Below are 20,991 nucleotides of genomic sequence, written 5' to 3'. Positions count from 1 at the left end.
TCACCATTCATACCTATGTGACTGTACTGTGCTCCCTCTGTGACCTCACCATTCAGGGCTATGTGACTGTACTGTGCTCCCTCTGTGACCTCACCATTCAGGGCTATGTGACTGTACTGTGCTCTCTCTGTGACCTCACCATTCATACCTATGTGACTGTACTGTGCTCCCCCTGTGACCTCACCATTCATACCTATGTGACTGTACTGTGCTCCCTCTGTGACCTCACCATTCATACCTATGTGACTGTACTGTGCTCCCTCTGTAACCATCACCATTCAGGGCTATGTGACTGTACTGTGCTCTCTCTGTGATATCACCATTAAGAGCTATGTGACTGTACTGTGTTCTCTCTGTGACCTCACCATTCATACCCATGTGACTGTACTGTGCTCCCTCTGTGACCTCACCATTCAGGGCTATGTGACTGTACTGTGCTCCCTCTGTGACCATCACCATTCAGGGCTATGTGACTGTACTGTGCTCCCTCTGTGACCTCACCATTTAGGGCTATGTGACTGTACTGTGCTCCCTCTGTGACCTCACCATTTAGGGCTATGTGACTGTACTGTGCTCCCTCTGTAACCATCACCATTTATATCTATGTAACTGTACTGTGCTCCTTCTGTAACCATCACCATTCAGGGCTATGTGACTGTACAGTGCTCTCTCTGTGATATCACCATTAAGAGCTATGTGACTGTACTGTGCTCTCTCTGTGACCTCACCATTCATACCCATGTGACTGTACTGTGCTCCATCTGTAACCATCACCGTTCAGGGCTATGTGACTGTACTGTGCTCCCTCTGTGACCTCACCATTCATACCCATGTGACTGTACTGTGCTCCCTCTGTAACCATCACCGTTCAGGGCTATGTGACTGTACTGTGCTCCCTCTGTGACCTCACCATTCATACCCATGTGACTGTACTGTGCTCCCTCTGTGACCTCGCCATTCAGAGCTATGTGACTGTACTGTGCTCCCTCTGTGACCTCACCATTCAGGGCTATGTGACTGTACTGTGCTCCCTCTGTGACCTCACCATTCAGGGCTATGTGACTGTACTGTGCTCCCTCTGTAACCATCACCGTTCAGGGCTATGTAACTGTACTGTGCTCCCTCTGTGACCTCACCATTCAGGGCTATGTGACTGTACTGTGCTCTCTCTGTGATACCACCATTAAGAGCTATGTGACTGTACTGTGCTCTCTCTGTGACCTCACCATTCATACCCATGTGACTGTACTGTGCTCCCTCTGTGACCTCACCATTCAGGGCTATGTGACTGTACTGTGCTCCCTCTGTGACCTCACCATTCAGGGCTATGTGACTGTACTGTGCTCTCTCTGTGATATCACCATTTAGAGCTATATGACTGTACTGTGCTCTCTCTGTGACCTCACCATTCATACCCATGTGACTGTACTGTGCTCCCTCTGTGACCTCAGCATTCAGGGCTATGTGACTGTACTGTGCTCCCTCTGTGACCTCACCATTCAGGGCTATGTGACTGTACTGTGCTCTCTCTGTGATATCACAATTCATACCCATGTGACTGTACTGTGCTCCCTCTGTGACCTCATCATTCAGGGCTGTGTGACTGTACTGTGCTCCCTCTGTGACCATCACCATTTATATCTGTGTGACTGTACTGTGCTCCCTCTGTGACCATCACCATTTATATCTATGTGACTGTTTTGTGCTCCCTCTGTGATCTCACCATTTATATCTATGTGACTGTTGCTCCCTCTGTAGTCTTATCATTCAGGCATATGTGACTGTACTGTGCTACTCATGGTTGGGACTGAGAAGAAGAAGAAAGAAGACCGCCTTATGTCAGAACAGCCCACAGAGTGTCAGGACTGGTAGTATGAGTTCAAGGGTTGAACAACTGGGTGTAGCTAACCCCTCAAGGTTTCCTGAGTAGGTTGAGCAGGAATCAATGGAGTTCATCAGCTTAAGCACTTTGCTCCACTGCAGATTACCCCAGGTGTTGGCAAAGTTCTTCCCAGGCGACAGTTACCCCACTGCTGTGTTTAGTACTGCAAAGCTGTTACTACAAAGTCTCTTATAAGAATTCTTGTAATCTGTAGTCCCTGACAAAGGCCCTGGCCCCTAGGCCCCTAGATTTGCCCTTGTCTCTCAAAAGAACAATGAAAAGACCCTTCCACCAGGAAGTAAAAGACTTAAATAGGGGTGACCGGGACTAACCTCCTATTGGTGGGGAATGTGCTAGAAAGAAAGAGGTGTAAGTGTGGGATAGGTAGAGAAGTGTGAGGCACCCAAGCCAGTGATTGGATAACACAAAACACAGGACAGTGTACATAGTTAACCCTTCAGCTGTGTAATAAGAATAGGGGAGAGTGAGACACCAAGTGGTGACAGTGCAAAATGGCACCCATCATCCCTAAGTGTGACACCAGACAGAGATACCTTTTAACAGGTGGAATAAAGGTGTAGCGGCACACCTGTACTGGGACACTACATAATTGTACTGTGCTCTTTTTGTGACATCCCCTTTAAGGACTCCCTCTAAGACATCTCCATTCAGGATTATGTAGCTATACTTTGCTGCCTATGAAACATCACCTCCACGGCTATACGATTCTGTATACAGTAACTGTACAGTGCTCTCTTTGTGACATCCCCTTTAAGGGCTCCCTCTAAGACATCTCCATTCAGGATTATGTAGCTATACTTTGCTCCCTATGATACGTCACCCTCCACGGCTATACGACTCTGTATACAGTAACTGTACAGTGCTCTCTTTGTGACATCCCCTTTAAGGGCTCCCTCTAAGACATCTCCATTCAGGATTATGTAGCTATACTTTGCTCCCTATGATACGTCACCCTCCACGGCTATACGATTCTGTATACAGTAACTGTACTGTGCTCTCTTTGTGACATCCCCTTTAAGGACTCCTTCTAAGACATCTCCATTTAGGATTATGTAGCTATACTTTGCTCCCTATGAGACGTCACCCTCCACGGCTATACGACTCTGTATACAGTAACTGTACTCTCTTTATTACATCAGTCATCACAATGTGAGTGACTGCGTAGACCCGGACTCTCCTGCACCATGTGCTTGTACTGTACTCGGTCTGTGACGTCACCATCCAGACTCTGCCGACGCCAACGAACATTTATGAGTAAAAGATTGCCTGAGGCCTCATCATGTCTGAGCCTTTCATAGGAGGGATAAGTAGGAGGATGGTGGTGTATACCTCACACGGAAAGTATAGTCATGTCACCACTTGGCTTCCATGTTAAGAACACTTATACTGGTGCCTATTATACATACTTGGGGATCCAAGAACCTTACAATAAAAACAAGAGATGCCAACACTGGTTATAGGAAAAAATGTTGTGTGAACAGAGTCTAACTGGTGTAACAAATGAGCCTTAAAGGGCGGGTGTGTATAGTACCTCATCTGCAACACCCGGATTACCAACCATCCTTCAATTCTTGGGCATCCTGGTTCTTATTGAGGGGCTTCAGCTGTGTATAAAATCTTATAGGCAATGCAGCCTGGAAATAAAGTATGTAAGGAAACTCTCTGACTCTTTAGTGCCACCTATTGCCCAACATCGGACACTTTAAAGGGGTACATTGGCGGAAAAAAAAATTCTTTCAAATCACCTGGTTTCAGAAAGTTATATAGATTTATAATTTGCTTCTATTTAAAAATCTCAAGTCTTCCTGTACTTATCAGCTGCTGTATGTCCTGCAGGAAGTTGTGTATTCTTTCCAGTCTGACACAGTGCTCTCTGTCCATGTCAGGAACTGTACAGAGAAGGAGAGGTTTTCTATGGGGATTTGCTACTGCTCTGGACAGTTCCTGACATGGACAGAGATGGAAGCAGAGAGCACTGGAAAGAATACACCACTTAGAGCAGGACATAAAGCAGCTGATAAGTATTGGAAGACTGTAGATTTTTTAAAATAAAAAGTATTTATAAAATCTATATAAACGTCTAAAACCAGTTGATTTGAAATAAAAAAGAACAAAAAACGTTTGCTGGAGTACCCCTTTAAGAAGCATTAAAAGAGTAGGGTTTAGAGGGCATCCAGTATGATACGGCCACATGCATCATATAATTCTAGACTGTTGGTTGCTCTCTGAGACCCCGTCCTGCAGACCCTCTACATAGGCTGGCTGAGGGATTTGCATATGGTTTGTTTTGGTCTCTCTATAGAAGTAAATACTATTATACATATCACACCTGTCTAACAAATACAACAAAAAACTGCTATTACCAGAGCCTGAAGTGTGATGAGTATAGAGAAGGCAGATATGAGTCATCAGTCCCCTGTCTTTTTGCAGCTATAAGAGCCATATGTTCTGCGGGCGCTCATGCTGAACCTCAGGAAATTCATATCCGAGCATCTCAACCAAAGCTCAGCAAATCTCATGACTCAGAATAACATTGGGGTAATGGCGGTCAAGCTTATAGCACAGTCTTTTACTGACTAGAGAGAAAAGATATCTCTCTATGTACAATTTAGTGCTGTGCTCACATTTCTGCAACCTTCAGAGCTGAAATCTGTCATCATACTGGTGAGCAGCTCAAGAGGCCACCAACATAGAGGTTACAATGCGGATGACCTCCCTCTTACTTATGCCATAGAAGATGTTATGGACAGGGAATGTCCTAAAAGGGTAACCCCCTTCAAATAAACAAGACAGGGTAAGGCTATGTTCACACTATGTAATCTAACCTGCTGATAGCCCCCCATAGTGCACGGGACGCTGAGGAGGAAGATATGTGCTTACCGTCTTCCTTTTGCCGATCCTGCGCTGTTAGTTAGGGTAAACTCCGCTCCGGAGCACCTTTAGGAGCACTGCCATGTCATCCGTCCCTTCTAATGATTAGAGGGGGTGAGCAGTGCCCCTAATGGTGCTCTGGAACGCAGTTTACCCCGACTAACAGCGCGAGACCGGAACAGAGGGTGAAGATAAGACACATATCTTCCTCCTCTGCGTCCTGGGCACTATAAGGGGCTATCAGCAGGTTAGATTCGTCTAACCTGCTGATAGTTCCCCTTTAAGCATTGAACACAATGTAAAGTACAGCCAGCAGCCGTACTTTACATTGTGTCCACAACAATTTTTCTATGCCCGCTGTTCACTGAACTGCAGCCATAGATATCAGACACGTTCATAATTTTCTGCAGCTGCGGCAGTTGATGAATGGCCGCAATGTATACTGTGTGTCTACCCTATGGTCGTTGTTGCATCAAACTCAATGCAAACGTATTGAATTAATTAGTAATTATCAATGGATGTTCTTTTCACTGAAAAGGGCGGCCGTTGTTAATTACATTTATCCGTTGTATGAACATAGCCTAAAAGTGGCCAGATTAGACTTATGTCAGCCAAACCTACTGGTTTCCAGCCTGTGTAAGAGGGACTCTAGGCTTTCTCCCAATGGTGGATGTCAGGGGAGAGAAAAGTTGGGCATGTTGGGTTTTAGGCTTGCTAAGGTATAAATAAAGGAGTTTAGCAGCGGCTTATTTTCCTTCTTTTTATACCGTACACATGCGTGTAGTTTTACGGTGGGATCAAGGCACTGTTTTCTTACGTGTATGGCCAGACTAAAGCCCCTAATACACGGGGCGATCAGCTGGAGCAATGAGTGCCGACCTGTCAGGTCAGCGCTCGCTTGCTTCTCGCTCCCCGCTGGCTATAACATGGGGGGGGGGGCCCTGGCCGCTTGCAGCCCCGGCCCGAAGCATACATTATCTGCCTGGCGCCGCGGCTGTGTGAAGCTCCCGGCTCCCCTCACTCCCGTCGCGGGCAGCCCTGGAGCACAAATCACCTGCTCAAGGCTCCTGCCTGCTTCAGAGCCTCCCGGCATCTCCCGGCGGTCAGCCAATCAGTGCGCTGCGGCGGGGCTAAAGGGCTGCGGGGGTTAAAGTGGCCGGGTTACATATCCGCAGTGGAATGAATATTCTGCTGTGGATATGTAACCCCATAGACCTTCACACTACCAGGATCCACAGCGGATTTGGTTCGTGTGAAGGTACCCTAAAGGTCTTGGCATTGTAGAGGTATTTGGAGCAACCACTCTGTACCAGTTGTGTAGCTACCATAGAGGCAGGGTAGGCAGTTCCTATGGGGCCCATGCAGGAGGAGGCCCGGGGGAGAAGGAAAGATCACGTGTCCTTTTCCCTAACCCCTTATGTACTGCAGTGTGTAAGTGACCCAATGTTTACTTACATGCTGCAACACAAAAAAAGGGTTTACAAGCAGAAGACAGAGATCTCTGCTTCACTGCACTGATAACCTCTGACCTCTGTTCTCCAGCTGCGCAATCATGTAGGAAAGGAAAATGTGCAGAGGTCAGGGGTTATCAGTGCACCAGCAGTAAAGCATATATATATATATATATATATATATGCAGTGCTTTAAGTTGGACGTAGGGGGGCCCCTTAAAAATATTTGCTATGGGGCCCCGTGAATTCTAGCTATGCTCCTGCTCTGTACCCTAGAGAAAGCCCATGGCAGAGAGCCACCAAAGTTGTCCCCATTCACTTGCTACTAGCACTATAGTGCTGGCAAACTGGGAAGAGTCATGGAAATGGGATGGGGATTGCATTGAAGCACTAGGCCGCTCTGTCCTGGTTGTCACCCCCTAGCACTATAAGAGGAGGGGGCATTGTCATCCCAACTATGGCTTAGTTTCTTCTCTCTATGCTCCTGGTTGCTAAGGACAAAAACTACAAATAAAGTCTCAATTGTCTGTGGTTTCAAAGTGTAACCTGGGGTTTTGTTTGCACAGTACGGTGAATGCAGCAGCAGAAGACGCGCCATGACTTCTTCCTGTTCTAAAACCGCAGAAGAACATAGGAAGTAAGACCAGGCATCAAACGTCGGCGGCGGCAGACGAATCGCGGGGGAATTACAAAAAAATCACCTATACGTTAGGTCACCACGTCTGTTCAGATGCCATGACGACAGGGAAACAACCCACCGGGTAGGAAATGGCACGTGTAGGTGATGGTACACGTCTTATTATGGCAGCTCTTATCATCACCAGAAGACATAGCAGAGCTCTAACCAACTATATGCAGAAGCGAAACCACAAGTAATAACCTTGCTATGAAACTGCTAATAATACCATTACAGTCAATTTCACTGTACACCATGAAATGTTCCGATCCATTATCTGGATGATTAATTTATTATAGGGGTACTCCAGCCAACAAAAAAAAAAAAAGCTGCCAAAAAAATTTTAATTTTCTATTCTGCCAGTACTTTTCAGCTGCTGAATGTCCTGCAGGTGTATTCTTTCCAGTGTGACAGAGTGCTCTCTGCTGACACCTCTGTCCGTGTCAGGAACTGTCCAGAGCGGGAGAGGTTTTCTATGGGGACAGAGGTGGCAGCAGAGAGCAGTGTGTCAGACTGGAAAGAATACACCACTTCTTGCTGGACATACAGCAGCTGATAAGTACTGGAAGACTGGAGAATTGAAAGTTGATTTGAAAGATTTTTTTTCTAGAGTACCCCTTTAAAGGGATATTCCCATCTTAAGTAATTTAGTTAAACTTGTAAGCCTCGTCAAGTTTATTTTTGCAAATACCTGTAAATTCATGTACAGTATCAAACTTGTCTCCTTCTCCTGATATGCCGCTCTTTCCCTCCCGTTGTTGACCGCTTGTTGTCTAGGTTACCAGCCCCCACTCTGCTCTAAAAGCAGTGGTCTGGTTGGTGTATATATATACATAAAATTCATTGACCAAAAGGAAAATTTGTTAAAATATACCTTTTATTTATAATTTTTTTTAAAAGTTAATATTTTCAAAAAATAAATCAAAAAAAGAAAAAGCTATATAACGCAGCCATCACCATCCTCCTGTGCACCTTAAAGATTATTTTTGTCCAAAAATAGCAAAGCTCATCTGTCTTATTTTATGACACAGTGTGCATATTCCTTTATTTGTATTGCACTTTAATTATATTTGCACTTATTTCATATTGTGCTTATTGAGATTTGCTTGTATGTGTTTTGTCCCTTTAGCTTATTGCATTCATGTAAACAGTCTTTTTCGTGAGCAATTACTTTATTTATACTGATTTAGTCATTGTAAACAAGTGAAGAGTTAATTTTACTTCCCTTTTTTCCTCCTGTAGTAGGTACGAGAGATCCTTCACTTCATATTGCACTGGCCCGACGCGTTTCCTGAACCATTATCCTCCAGGGCCGTAGGGTAAGCTCACTTTCCTTTGGGACCTTAGTTGCAATCCATCTGCACGGCTCTGGTGATGGCCGAAAGTGAGCTTACCCTACGGCCCTGGAGGATAATGGTTCAGGAAACGCGTCGGGCCAGTGCAATATGAAGTGAAGGATCTCTCGTACCTACTACAGGAGGAAAAAAGGGAAGTAAAATTAACTCTTCACTTGTTTACAATGACTAAATCAGTATAAATAAAGTAATTGCTCACGAAAAAGACTGTTTACATGAATGCAATAAGCTAAAGGGACAAAACACATACAAGCAAATCTCAATAAGCACAATATGAAATAAGTGCAAATATAATTAAAGTGCAATACAAATAAAGGAATATGCACACTGTGTCATAAAATAAGACAGATGAGCTTTGCTATTTTTGGACAAAAATAATCTTTAAGGTGCACAGGAGGATGGTGATGGCTGCGTTATATAGCTTTTTCTTTTTTTGATTTATTTTTTGAAAATATTAACTTCTTAAAAAAATTATAAATAAAAGGTATATTTTAACAAATTTTCCTTTTGGTCAATGAATTTTAAGAGTTAAGGAAAATAAATTATTTTTCATCAGTGTAAGTACATGTATATATATATATATATAGCTATAATGTAGATGTATAGAGAGATTGGGGAATATTTATCAACCATAGTGTAAAGTGAAACTGGCTCAGTTGCCCCTAGCAACCAATCAGATTCCATCTTTCATTTTCCAAAGAGTCTGTGAGGAATGAAAAGAGGAATCTGATTGGTTGCTAGGGGCAACTGAGCCAGTTTCACTTTACACCGGGTTTGATAAATCTCCCCCTATATAGTATACATAAACTGTATAATATTTTAGGAGAAGGAGGCAAGTTTTCTAAATAAATGGATTTGCAAAATGATTTAACATACCCTACAAATTTAACTATATTGGTTAAGTTGAGAATACCCCTTTAAGGTAAGGTTATATTGATTAAAGCTTCATACTGATAGCTCCAAATCCTCTGCATTGAGTTAACTGATGAAACTCTAGCTGCCCGCAGTCACCACTAGAGGGAGCTTTCAGTATACAGAGTTTAGTTTACTCTAGAATAAAGGGGTAGCTCCCGCTGAGTTTTGTAACAGCGCCATGAATATTTGAAAGCTGAGCTGTGATTGGTTGCTATGGGCAACAAAGAGAGTCTTACTACAAAATAATTTGTGTTGCGCATAGCAATCAATCCCAAGTAGCTTTCAGTCTTCAAGAGACTATGATTGTTTGTATAGACAACAAAGTCAGGTTTTCCTTTTCAGACTATTTTTATTGAACCTGTTCCAATGTCAAAATCCATCAAGTAATATATATTCTAAGAGAAAGAAAAGTGTCCAGGCCTATGTTCACATCATGTTTTTGGGCTACGCCGGCAGTTATGCGAGCGACCTGTGAGAGGAGATTGCAGGCGTATAATACAACGGGTTCCCTATGGGCCCATAGACTTAAATGGTCTGACGGAGTTGGGTCTGATTTGGGTGGCTAGTTCGGGACCTGGGTAGTGTTGAGCGGAGAGGCTGTATCCATGTTTTTTAGGATTCCCTAGGGCGGCATTTAACCTCTGCCGTCTCAGGTGGTCAGGTGCTGAGTGTTTGGTTTCGGAGAACGTTGCTGAACTTAAAGGGGTTATCCAGCGCTACAAAAACATGGCCACTTTCCCCCCTACTGTTGTCTCCAGTTCAGGTGCAGTTTGCAATTAAATGGAACTCAATTCAATGGAACTGAGTTCTAAAACCCCAACCAAACTGGAGACAACAGTAGGGGGAAAGAGGCCATGTTTTTGTAGTGCTGGATAACCCCTTTAAATAGTTTGGCCTCTCGGCTAAACACTAGTCCTGGGCTCTTGTTGGGCAAAATATATATATATACATATATACTTTCTATGCTGTACGGACTTCCGTAGCCCTCTAGCTATTGCAAAACTACAATTCCCATCATGCCTCATGCAGGGACAAATGTCTTTGAATGAACCACCAATGTATGTATGGGGACTCCGCAACCCCCCCCCCCCCCCCGCCCCCCCTTATTTTTACTCTGTGGTCATTATAAGTTAATCCTCATTTGCATTCGTAATTGCATCCGTTTCTGTATCTGTTTCCATAAAATTTTAATAGTGCTAGTTTGCATAGATGTGATCTGTGTTTCTTCTGGACGTCACGGATGTCCATAAAAAATACTGATCCCATAGACTTCTATTGGTAATCCATACCGCAATTACATGTCCCTTTTTTTTTTTTTTTTCATGGAACGGATTACGGATCAAAATTAAAACAGACTGTGTGAATAGCCCAATATACATCAATGTGCTCTAAGTTGAACTGTGATTACGGATCCGCAATTACGGACAACTTTACTGAACGTGTGAATAAGGCCTAAGGGTACTATTACACGTAGCGATTTTTAACGATTAACGACTAAACGATCGCAAACGAGATTGTTTATCGTTAACCTGAAATCGTTCTCCATATTACACAGAACAATAAGCGTTAGTTACGATCGTTACTATGATCGTTATTGCAATCGTTACTACGATCGTTTACTCCTTCTGATCCCAGCAAAACAATGGACAATGTGCAATTACACTGAACGATTATTGAAAAAATGCGGAACTTGAGCGAACAAATGTGGAATTACAGCAAACGAATAACGATAATTTTAGGTTCAGATCTAAATCAACGATTAACGACATACAAAGATTTTTCGATCGTTGCCTGCAATTACACAGAACGGTTATCATTAAAATACGAATGATATAACGATTTTTCGCACGATAGTCGTCCCGTGTAATAGGGTACTTACTCTCCTGGGAGACAAGGACGTCTTCTGGACATTGGCAGATATATATATATGTAAGAAACGTTTCTTCCTATATGTAGATGGTGACTGCACTTCAAAGGTTTCCTATGGAGGCAGATTTTCTTCTAAAATGGTACTACGCCTTTAAATACCATCACCCACAAATATCCTGAACTCCTATAAAAGTTGTAAGAGGTTTAGGTTCTAAGATTGGGCAGAACATGAGCCCACCAGGTACTCGAGGAGTCTTCTAGTAACATACGGTTCTCAGAAAGGAAAACAGCTTGAAAAGCCACAAGGAAATGGTTTTGGGAAACAGAGGATATCGCAAAGGGACTGAAATAGATTGTTCCCCCCCAAGCGGAAGTTCAGAACACAAGAGCAGATGTGACCTAACGCCTCTCTCTCCCAGGCAGGGACCCTTCCCACTGGGGACGTGTCTGCTCTTTTACCCCCTTCCTTCATCCGGACAATTCACAGACTCAAACTAGGGATCCGGCCGGTGGCGGAAATGTCCCCTTGTGCCCTCTGTATCCGCACTGAATTGTTTTATTGTGTTTCAGCCACTCGTAGTGACAGGCCGGAGAGTGGAGCGGCACAGGGGAAGAGCAGTGTAATGTCACATCAGGCCCTGTCCCATCATGTCACAGCACATGGTGCCTACTGCCAGTAAATCACCGCCGGCAGGCGCCACACACCTTCTGTAAAACTAAACAGAAAGCGCTCAATAAATGTCATTTCCTTTGGCCTGCACTCATTCTGTGAGGTAACATGTATACAGCGGTACCTGTGTGTATAATATATGTAATCCCCATGTCCGTCTCTGGGTTTTGCCTGATAATATAGGAGGGTAATTGTCGCTATATATATATATATATATATATATATATATATCAGAAGAATACCGCAGCACTCATGGGATAGAATTCAACACAACGTGTTTATTTCCCCAAACCGCGACGTTTCGCTCTCCACACTGAGAGCTTTTTCAAGCAGTGGTGGAGAGCGAAACGTCGCGGTTTGGGGAAATAAACACGTTGTGTTGAATTCTATCCCATGAGTGCTGCGGTATTCTTCTGATTTATATAACTTATACCGGGTGGTCACTGGTATATACCGCCTGGCACCACATTCATCGCTACACGAGTGCTGCATTCATTCTGAATTTCTCTTATATATATATATATATATATATATATATATATATATATGCGAATCACTGCTTTTAGAGCAGAGTGGTGGTCAGTAACCTAAACAACAAGCTGTCGACAATGATATGGAAAGAGCAATTACAACAGGGGAAAGCAACAAGTTTGCTGAATTAATGTATTTGACAAGCTTTACTTTGGCCCCCTTCCCACTATGTTAAGGCTGTATTTCACGCACAGACAGCGAGCGGCGAGTAGCGCCCATCGGAGTCAGCGCCAGACCAACCCTGCGAAAATCGGGACCTTTCAGCATATCCTATTACACAAAACAATTGTTGGCCTGAACGGTCGGTAATCGGCCAAGTGAGGCTGATAATCACTTTATGTAATCGGGACTTTAGTTCAGATGGGAATACCCCTTTAAGGAGCACAGTGGGTCAAAGTAATGACTGTCCCTCTAAAACAGGGATGGGGAACCTTTGGGCCTTCAGCTGTTGCGAAACTACAATCTCCATCATGTATACAATGGGAATTGTAGTTTCCCAACAGCTGGAGGTCTGGAGGTATACAGATGAACATCCACTTTAAGAGGCTCTCTGCTTTGGACACCCTCTACTTGTTAGAAGGATCTCTTGACCATAACCTGACTGCAAAGTTTATCCCTACTGGGAGTTTCCATTCATATCACCATATATCATTGATATATCTTCAAAAATTATTGTTTTGCAGCTCAACCTCAAATTAACCTCAGACTTTGAGATAAAAACTGTTGAGTAAGATGAACGTTTCCCTTGTTGTTGTTTTTTTTTTTTTTTTTAATTCTGTGAGCAGATACCAAACAGAGGAGAACTAGTCAGAAAGGAAAAGATATACGACGACCTCAGGATTAACACAATAGTTATTCCATGGTAAAGGCAATAAGCAATGGTGGTTATCACGTAGATATGATGCAAGTCTGTGGTCGCACATTGCCCTCTCTATAAAACACATTCTTATGACTATTAGCTTCAAGTGTCCACATCTTAAATTCATGGGGTCCCATAGCAAAAAAACTATGGGGCCCAATGAATCTTGTATGGCCCCCCTATACTCACCTGACCTGGTGCAGTACCCCGGTATTTCTTTGTTCTCCCAGCTCCCCATTGCACGAGTGTACCAGGGGGCTTGGAGAACGGATACTGAGGGACTGTGTCGGGCCAGGTGAGTATGTGTACGAAGCGAGGGGCCTATTGTAGCTGGAGGTTTAGTGCTGCTGCTGCCCACAAGAGAGACTGGCAGAGCAGATAGCCAATGGCTTCAGTCAGTCAGAGCACCAGAGCATTAAACTGTGAATGTTCATCACCAACATTCAGAAAAGGGCCTGCGGGCCCCTTAGTGCACAGGCCCTGTAGCAATGGCATGGTCTGCCTTTATGGTAGCTACACCACTGTATACAGGTACCATTATCGTAAAAAAGCTATGCAACTGTGTCAGTAGATATATACCGTTTTCCAAGGTCACAGTTTCCTTTTCAAGGGAATCTCCACAGAATAGACGTCCAAGAGCACCTTGGTGGAGTGTATCCGGTAATGGCCACCCTGTCACATAGGAGGATGCCCGCTGGTTGGCCCACAATCCCTGGGGTAGGCACTATGAGCTTGTAGAAAGAAAAAAAAAAAATCCAACAGCCTCACAAAGCAGCAACATTTCAACCAGTTTTTGTCAACCAAGGTTTGGCAAGGATTACCTATGGGTCGAAACATTGCTGCTTTGTACCCTGCTATGTGTATAAATTCACCAATTGTTCATCACGAATGCTGTTTGATTTTTAATTTTTTGTTTCAAGGGAATCTGTCAGCTGCCGATGACCCCAAAAAGTCAAGAGGGTGGGGTCTTGGTTACACAGTCAGAGGAACACTGTTCTGTGTCCCAGCCACCACCACTGCAAGTGTCAAAGAGGTGGTCTTTCACTTTCTTGCATTGAGTGCTTCCCTGGCCCTGCCTCTTAAGTATGATTGACAGTTCTAGTGTCCAATTAGAAGACCACTAGAGCCACCAAATATAAATGAGATGTGGGGCCAGTAAGTCTCTAAATTCAGTGAGCTCTTGGCACAGAAGAAAAATAGCCCGCCTCTTTGACACTTGAGTCATGCAATCCACTCCCCTCTCCCTCAACTTGGTGGGATTGGTCAGCTTTCTGGCTCTTCACCAACAGATGAGGTCGGTGGAGAGAAGGGTTGGGCCTGATGGATTTGTAACACTTGACCCTTTTGTTCTATGAGGTATAAGGCTCCACCCGAGCAGTATAACTGCGGAATATCCCTCCCCATAGAAAACACATGGATGTTCAGTCGTGCTGAATTGATGTAGAAACCAATTTTGTTAAGAATGACCGAAAAGGAGATAAAATTACAGACACCTTTAAAAGAAAGATCCTCATTTAGTGGAAGCCGAGAAAGACGAATTACAAGGGAAATCAGATGTAATCAAATAGGAAACCACATCAAACAAAGCGAAGGGTTAAAAGGAGAACAAACAATGTGATACGTGACATATCTACAGATATTATAGATCATGGTGTATCTGCACCGGTAACGGTACACGTCTCCTTCTAATATATGAAATAATGAAAGTCCGTCTTATGTCAGAAAGGAGAAGTGCGGCTGCGAGATATCCTGGCTGAGATCAATACTAATGTAGGAAGTCCCCGAATGTCTGAGGCAATGATGATATACTCTCTATTTCCACTTAATGTTAGCGTGGGCATACAGCTAATACACCCACATACACAAAAAGACAGCCAACACATTACACAGCGTCATATCACACCTTGGAGGCTGCCAGCTGCCAGGTATGTCGCCTGCCAAACATTATATTATATCGCTATTATTATGTCATGTTACATAATACTTCATATGTCTATCTTATAATTACTGCTGCCTATATCTCCTCCTATTACCCCATATACCCCCTATATCTCCTCCTATTACCCCATATACCCCCTATATCTCCTCCTATTACTCCATATATCCTCCCTATATCTCCTCCTATTACACCATATATCCTCCCTATATCTCCTCCTATTACTCCATATATCCTCCCCTATATCTCCTCCTATTACTCCATATTTCCTCCCTATATCTCCTCCTATTACTCCATATACCCCCCTATATCTCCTCCTATTACACCATATATCCTCCCTATATCTCCTCCTATTACTCCATATATCTTCCCCTATATCTCCTCCTATTACTCCATATACCCCCCTATATCTCCTCCTATTACTCCATATATCCCCCCTATATCTCCTCCTATTACTCCATATACCCCCTATATCTCCTCCTATTACCCTATACCCCCTATATCTCCACCTATTACTCCATATATCCCCCTATATCTCCTCCTATTACTCCATATATCCCCCTATATCTCCTATTACTCCATATATCCTCCCCTATATCTCCTCCTATTACTCCATATTTCCTCCCTATATCTCCTCCTATTACTCCATATATCCTCCCTATATATCCTCCTATTACTCCATATATCCTCCCCTATATCTCCTCCTATTACTCCATATATCCCCCTATATCTCCTCCTATTACTCCATATATCCTCCCTATATCTCCTCCTATTACTCCATATATCCTCCCCTATATCTCCTCCTATTACTCCATATATCCTCCCTATATCTCCTCCTATTACTCCATATACCCCCTATATCTCCACCTATTACTCCATATATCCTCCCTATATCTCCTCCTATTACTCCATATACCCCCTATATCTCCACCTATTACTCCATATATCCTCCCCTATATCTCCTCCTATTACTCCATTTATCCCCCCTATATCTCCTCCTATTACTCCATATACCTCCTATATCTCCTCCTATTACTCCATATATTCTCCCTATATCTCCTCCTATTACTCCATATATCCTCCCCTATATCTCCTCCTATTACTCCATATATCCTCCCTATATCTCCTCCTATTACTCCATATATCCCCCCTATATCTCCTCCTATTACCCCATATATCCTCCCCTATATCTCCTCCTATTACTCCATATATCCTCCCCTATATCTCCTCCTATTACCCCATATAACCCTCCTATATCTCCTCCTATTACTCCATATATCCCCTATATCTCCTCCTATTACTCCATATACCCTCCTATATCTCCTCCTATTACTCCATATATCCTCCCTATATCTCCTCCTATTACTCCCTATATCCTCCCTATATCTCCTCCTATTACTCTATATATCCTCCCTATATCTCCTCCTATTACTCCATATATCCTCCCTATATCTCCTCCTATTACTCCATATATCCTCCCCTATATCTCCTCCTATTACTCCATATATCCTCCCTATATCTCCTCCTATTACTCTATATATCCTCCCTATATCTCCTCCTATTACTCCATATATCCTCCCTATATCTCCTCCTATTACTCCATATATCCTCCCCTATATCTCCTCCTATTACCCCATATAACCCTCCTATATCTCCTCCTATTACTCCATATATCCCCTATATCTCCTCCTATTACTCCATATACCCTCCTATATCTCCTCCTATTACTCCATATATCCTCCCTATATCTCCTCCTATTACTCCCTATATCCTCCCTATATCTCCTCCTATTACTCTATATATCCTCCCCTATATCTCCTCCTATTACTCCATATACCCCCCTATATCTCCTCCTATTACTCCATATATCCCCTCCTATTACTCCATATACCCTCCCTATATCTCCTCCTATTACTCCATATATCCTCCCCTATATCTCCTCCTATTACTCCATATATCCTCCCTATATCTCCTCCTATTACTCCATATATCCCCTATATCTCCTCCTATTACTCCATATATCCTCCCTATATCTCCTCCTATTACTCCATATATCCCCCCTATATCTCCTCCTATTACTCCATATATCCTCCCCTATATCTCCTCCTACTACTCCATATATCCTCCCTATATATCCTCCTATTACTCCATATATCCCCCTATATCTCCTCCTATTACTCTATATATCCTCCCTATATCTCCTCCTATTACTCCATATATCTCCTATATCTCCTCCTATTACTCCATATATCCTCATTATATCTCCTCCTATTACTCCATATATCCTCCCTATATCTCCTCCTATTACTCCATATACCCTCCCCTATATCTCCTCCTATTACTCCATATATCCTCCCTATATCTCCTCCTATTACTCCATATATCCCCTATGTCTCCTCCTATTACTCCATATATCCTCCCTATATCTCCTATTACTCCATATACCCTCCTATATCTCCTCCTATTACTCCATATATCCTCCCTATATCTCCTCCTATTACTCCATATACCCCCTATATCTCCTCCTATTACTCCATATATCCTCCCTATATCTCCTCCTATTACTCCATATACCCTCCTATATCTCCTCCTATTACTCCATATATCCTCCCTATATCTCTTCCTATTACTCCATATATACTCCCTATATCTCCTCCTATTACTCCATATACCTCCTATATCTCCTATTATTCCATATAACCTTTTATAATAGGAAGCTGGACTTTTGAAGCTCTCTAGCAATAAAACAGAACCCAACAAAATAATAGGTGTAGATACAGTAAAATACCATGCTTGGCTATGTGACATTGTGTGATATATTACATGGTTTTTTCAGCAGTTCTTATCGAATGGCGTCATTTCTAATTAGCAATAACCATTGTGACAGCATTTACTGAGCCCCCATCCATTTTCAGCCATAGTGTGTTCCCCTATATACATGTAACATCTATAATCCTATGTTTTCTTGATTATTGTATTTTACATATATTTTAGATCACACCAGAGAAGACATCTCTAAGCAAGGCAGAGAATGGATTAAACAGTGTCTCATCATTGCTTCTTCATAGAACAGTTGACCGTCTCCAGGTCACCAAAGCAGCCAGGATGAGCATCTACATGGAGTACCTGAATGTATCCAAGATCTCGGAACATTATAACTATACGAATAGAATTAAAAAAGACTCTTCTCGACGTGTCATCTCGGCCATCTTCATCATCATTTGCTGCATCATTATCCTGGAGAACATCCTTGTCCTTATTTCAGTATGGAGGAACAAGAAGTTCCACTCGGCCATGTTTTTCTTCATTGGAAACCTGGCATTTTCGGACCTTCTTACCGGATGTGCCTACATCGCTAACATCTTACTATCTGGTGAAGCCACCTTGTTTCTAACTCCTGTGGCCTGGTTTATCCGAGAGGGTACGGCCTTCACGACTTTAGCGGCTTCTGTTTTCAGCCTGTTGGCTATAGCCATCGAAAGACATGTGGCTATCATGAAAATCAAAGTCTACAGCAGCGACAGGAACTGTAGGATGATCATTCTGATCGGAGCTTGTTGGGTTATAGCCATGGTCATCGGAGGTTTACCCATCATTGGCTGGAACTGCATTGGAAACCTGGACGAATGTTCCACCGTCTTCCCTCTCTATGCCAAAAAGTACATTTTGTTCGTAGTGACTGTCTTTACTATCATACTTATCTCCATTGTCATCCTCTACGTCCGTATATATTGTGTTGTAAAGTCAAGCCATGCGGAGATAGCTGCGCCACAGACTCTTGCTCTCCTAAAAACAGTGACCATCGTCCTTGGAGTTTTTATCATCTGCTGGCTTCCAGCTTTTACTATTCTCCTTATGGATGTGGCCTGCAAGGTGAAATCCTGCCGCATTCTCTACAAAGCTGACTACTTCTTTGGGGTGGCCACCTTGAATTCGGCATTGAACCCTATTATCTATACTCTGAGGAGCAAAGACATGAGGAGAGAATTTTTGAGGGTGCTTTGCTGTTGGAACTATGTGCAAAAGAGCAGAAACGCAGATAAATGCATGCTGCATTTACGAAGTTCTAGCTCTTTAGAACGTTGCACGCAAAAACACTATTTTCCCACGTCACCTGTCATAAAGGACTGCAATACGTTTGTGTGATCAGGATTCTTTCTGGACATGATATCTTGAAGTAAAACTGGTGGTTATTAGGCCTGACCCAAATGAGAATATTGGTATAGTTACCATATCTGGGAAGGTATATTGACGACGTCTCACTGCATTTCCTTACATTTCGGGCCTGAAATTTTTTTTTCCCGACAGGTTTTGGGCTCAATTCTTTCAGTGAAAGCTCTTGAGATAACTTAGCACTCTGATTTATGGTTGCAGTTGAAGTAAAACTATATGGGTGACGAAAGTGAATGTGAAAAATAGTCTATTAAAGATGTAGACATGGGCGAGAAAAGCGATTACGGTATTCTATGTGCAATGTAACGGAAGTCAATTAACACTCCAAAACTAAATGTAAAAAATAGCACCTCATACTCAATGAACATTGTTACTCAGTTGTGAATCACACTGCTTCTATGTCGATATTGACGGTAAGAAGCACAATTCACACTGTAAAGTACATATAAAAAAGAAAAAAAAAAAACAGAAACCTTGTTGCACACTAACGTCAGTAAATCATTTTCACTACCCCATATCTTTTACGCAGGAATTTCCTTAACGCTATTAACTATCTTGAAATGTTCAACATCCTGAACGTTTGCCATGTAGCTTATCTCTAATAATTTATACCGCACTTAAATGCTGATAAAAAAGATTTGCTCTTGCTGCAAGCCTTAAAGTCAACAATTTTGTCTAAAAAAATGTTAAAAAAGTAAAAAAAAAATTTTAAGCAATAACAGAAAGTAGTTTCAACTATTTGGGTAATATACAGTATCGTTACAAAATACAGGAACAATGGCGCTCGGCCCAATCGGAATGGAGCATGTATTCAGCTCTTATTTTATAGGCATTTTTAAATTGTATCAGTTTAAGAATTTCAGTGATTATTTAATTTCCCCCTTAAAATGGAGATTCCACTCTTCTTCTAGACCTTACAGTGTCCGGACGTGAAACATGAGTTAAGGTGGCCACACACCTTAAATAACTGATGGCCAACAATTGATCAGCCGTCAGTTATCTCCCAGGACTGTCCTGACTGAGTGATCCAGTGTTCCCCATGGAGAAGGTTAAACTGTAACGAGAGAGCTCTAGCTGCGGCTTATGTCTGCCAGAAAAAAAGGGGTCGGGCCATGATTTTCCATCACACTCAACCCCTATCTCCACTGACATCATCTGTCTGTGGTCAGTCGGATGAGCCCAATACACCCTATACAGATGGCCGAACTTGCCTTGAGTACTGGGTATGTCCGACAAAAGTATAAGGTGTTTAGGGGCCTTAAAATAGGAAAAAGACAACTCTTTTGATCATTTTTATTTTATTTTATATTACCGACTTTTATCAGATAGTTAAAGTTACTGTTGTCTTTATGACGATGTCATCAGAAATGAAATTATGACCTATGGTTTTTTATATATTGATTTTAATGCACTGTTTTTAGTCTACTTTGTTTTTTTTTACCAGAAACAATGCCACCCTTGTCCATTGGTTTTATCTGGAATTTCAGCTCATCCTCAGTCAAGCAAATGGAGCTGCTGAGCTTCGATGCCCTGATAGCCTCTAGACAAGGGTGGCGCTATTTCTGAAAGAAAGCAGACCCCTTCTTCTAATCTGGTATGACCCCTTTTAGTTTTCATCCTGACGATATTTGTTCATCCCAGCCCAGCCACACCAATAGAAATTCTCTCTGTTTGTTATGGATAGACATAAAACAGAGCCCCACTCAGACTTCCTGTGGGAACGTTCTCATCCCAGCAGGAAATGTAAGTGAAAAAAAAGTCTTCATGTCAACAAATATCGAG

At 42.6% G+C, this 20,991-nt stretch overlaps 1 protein-coding gene across 7 annotated transcripts in view; it reads left to right on the top strand.

Annotated features, from left to right (window-relative positions):
* Positions 1-20,641, top strand: part of S1PR2 (sphingosine-1-phosphate receptor 2) — a 49,587-nt gene extending 28,946 nt beyond the window's left edge. For 6 of the 7 annotated variants that reach the window (XM_069946389.1, XM_069946384.1, XM_069946385.1 and 3 more), the window contains exon 2: positions 18,031-20,641. In XM_069946389.1, the coding sequence (XP_069802490.1) occupies positions 18,142-19,182 (1,041 nt within the window). In that variant the 5' untranslated portion in view covers positions 18,031-18,141 and the 3' untranslated portion in view covers positions 19,183-20,641. Of the gene's footprint in view, positions 1-6,791; positions 6,987-18,030 lie in introns of all 7 variants that reach the window. The other variant, XM_069946386.1, reaches the window with a different exon arrangement.
* The last annotated feature ends 350 nt before the right edge of the window (positions 20,642-20,991 follow it).

The sequence above is a fragment of the Dendropsophus ebraccatus genome, chromosome 1 (genome assembly GCF_027789765.1).
Source record: "Dendropsophus ebraccatus isolate aDenEbr1 chromosome 1, aDenEbr1.pat, whole genome shotgun sequence".
Classification (NCBI taxonomy): Eukaryota; Metazoa; Chordata; class Amphibia; order Anura; family Hylidae; genus Dendropsophus; species Dendropsophus ebraccatus.
Note: the sequence above shows the minus strand (reverse complement) of the source record. Positions and strands in the feature narration are given on the sequence as shown.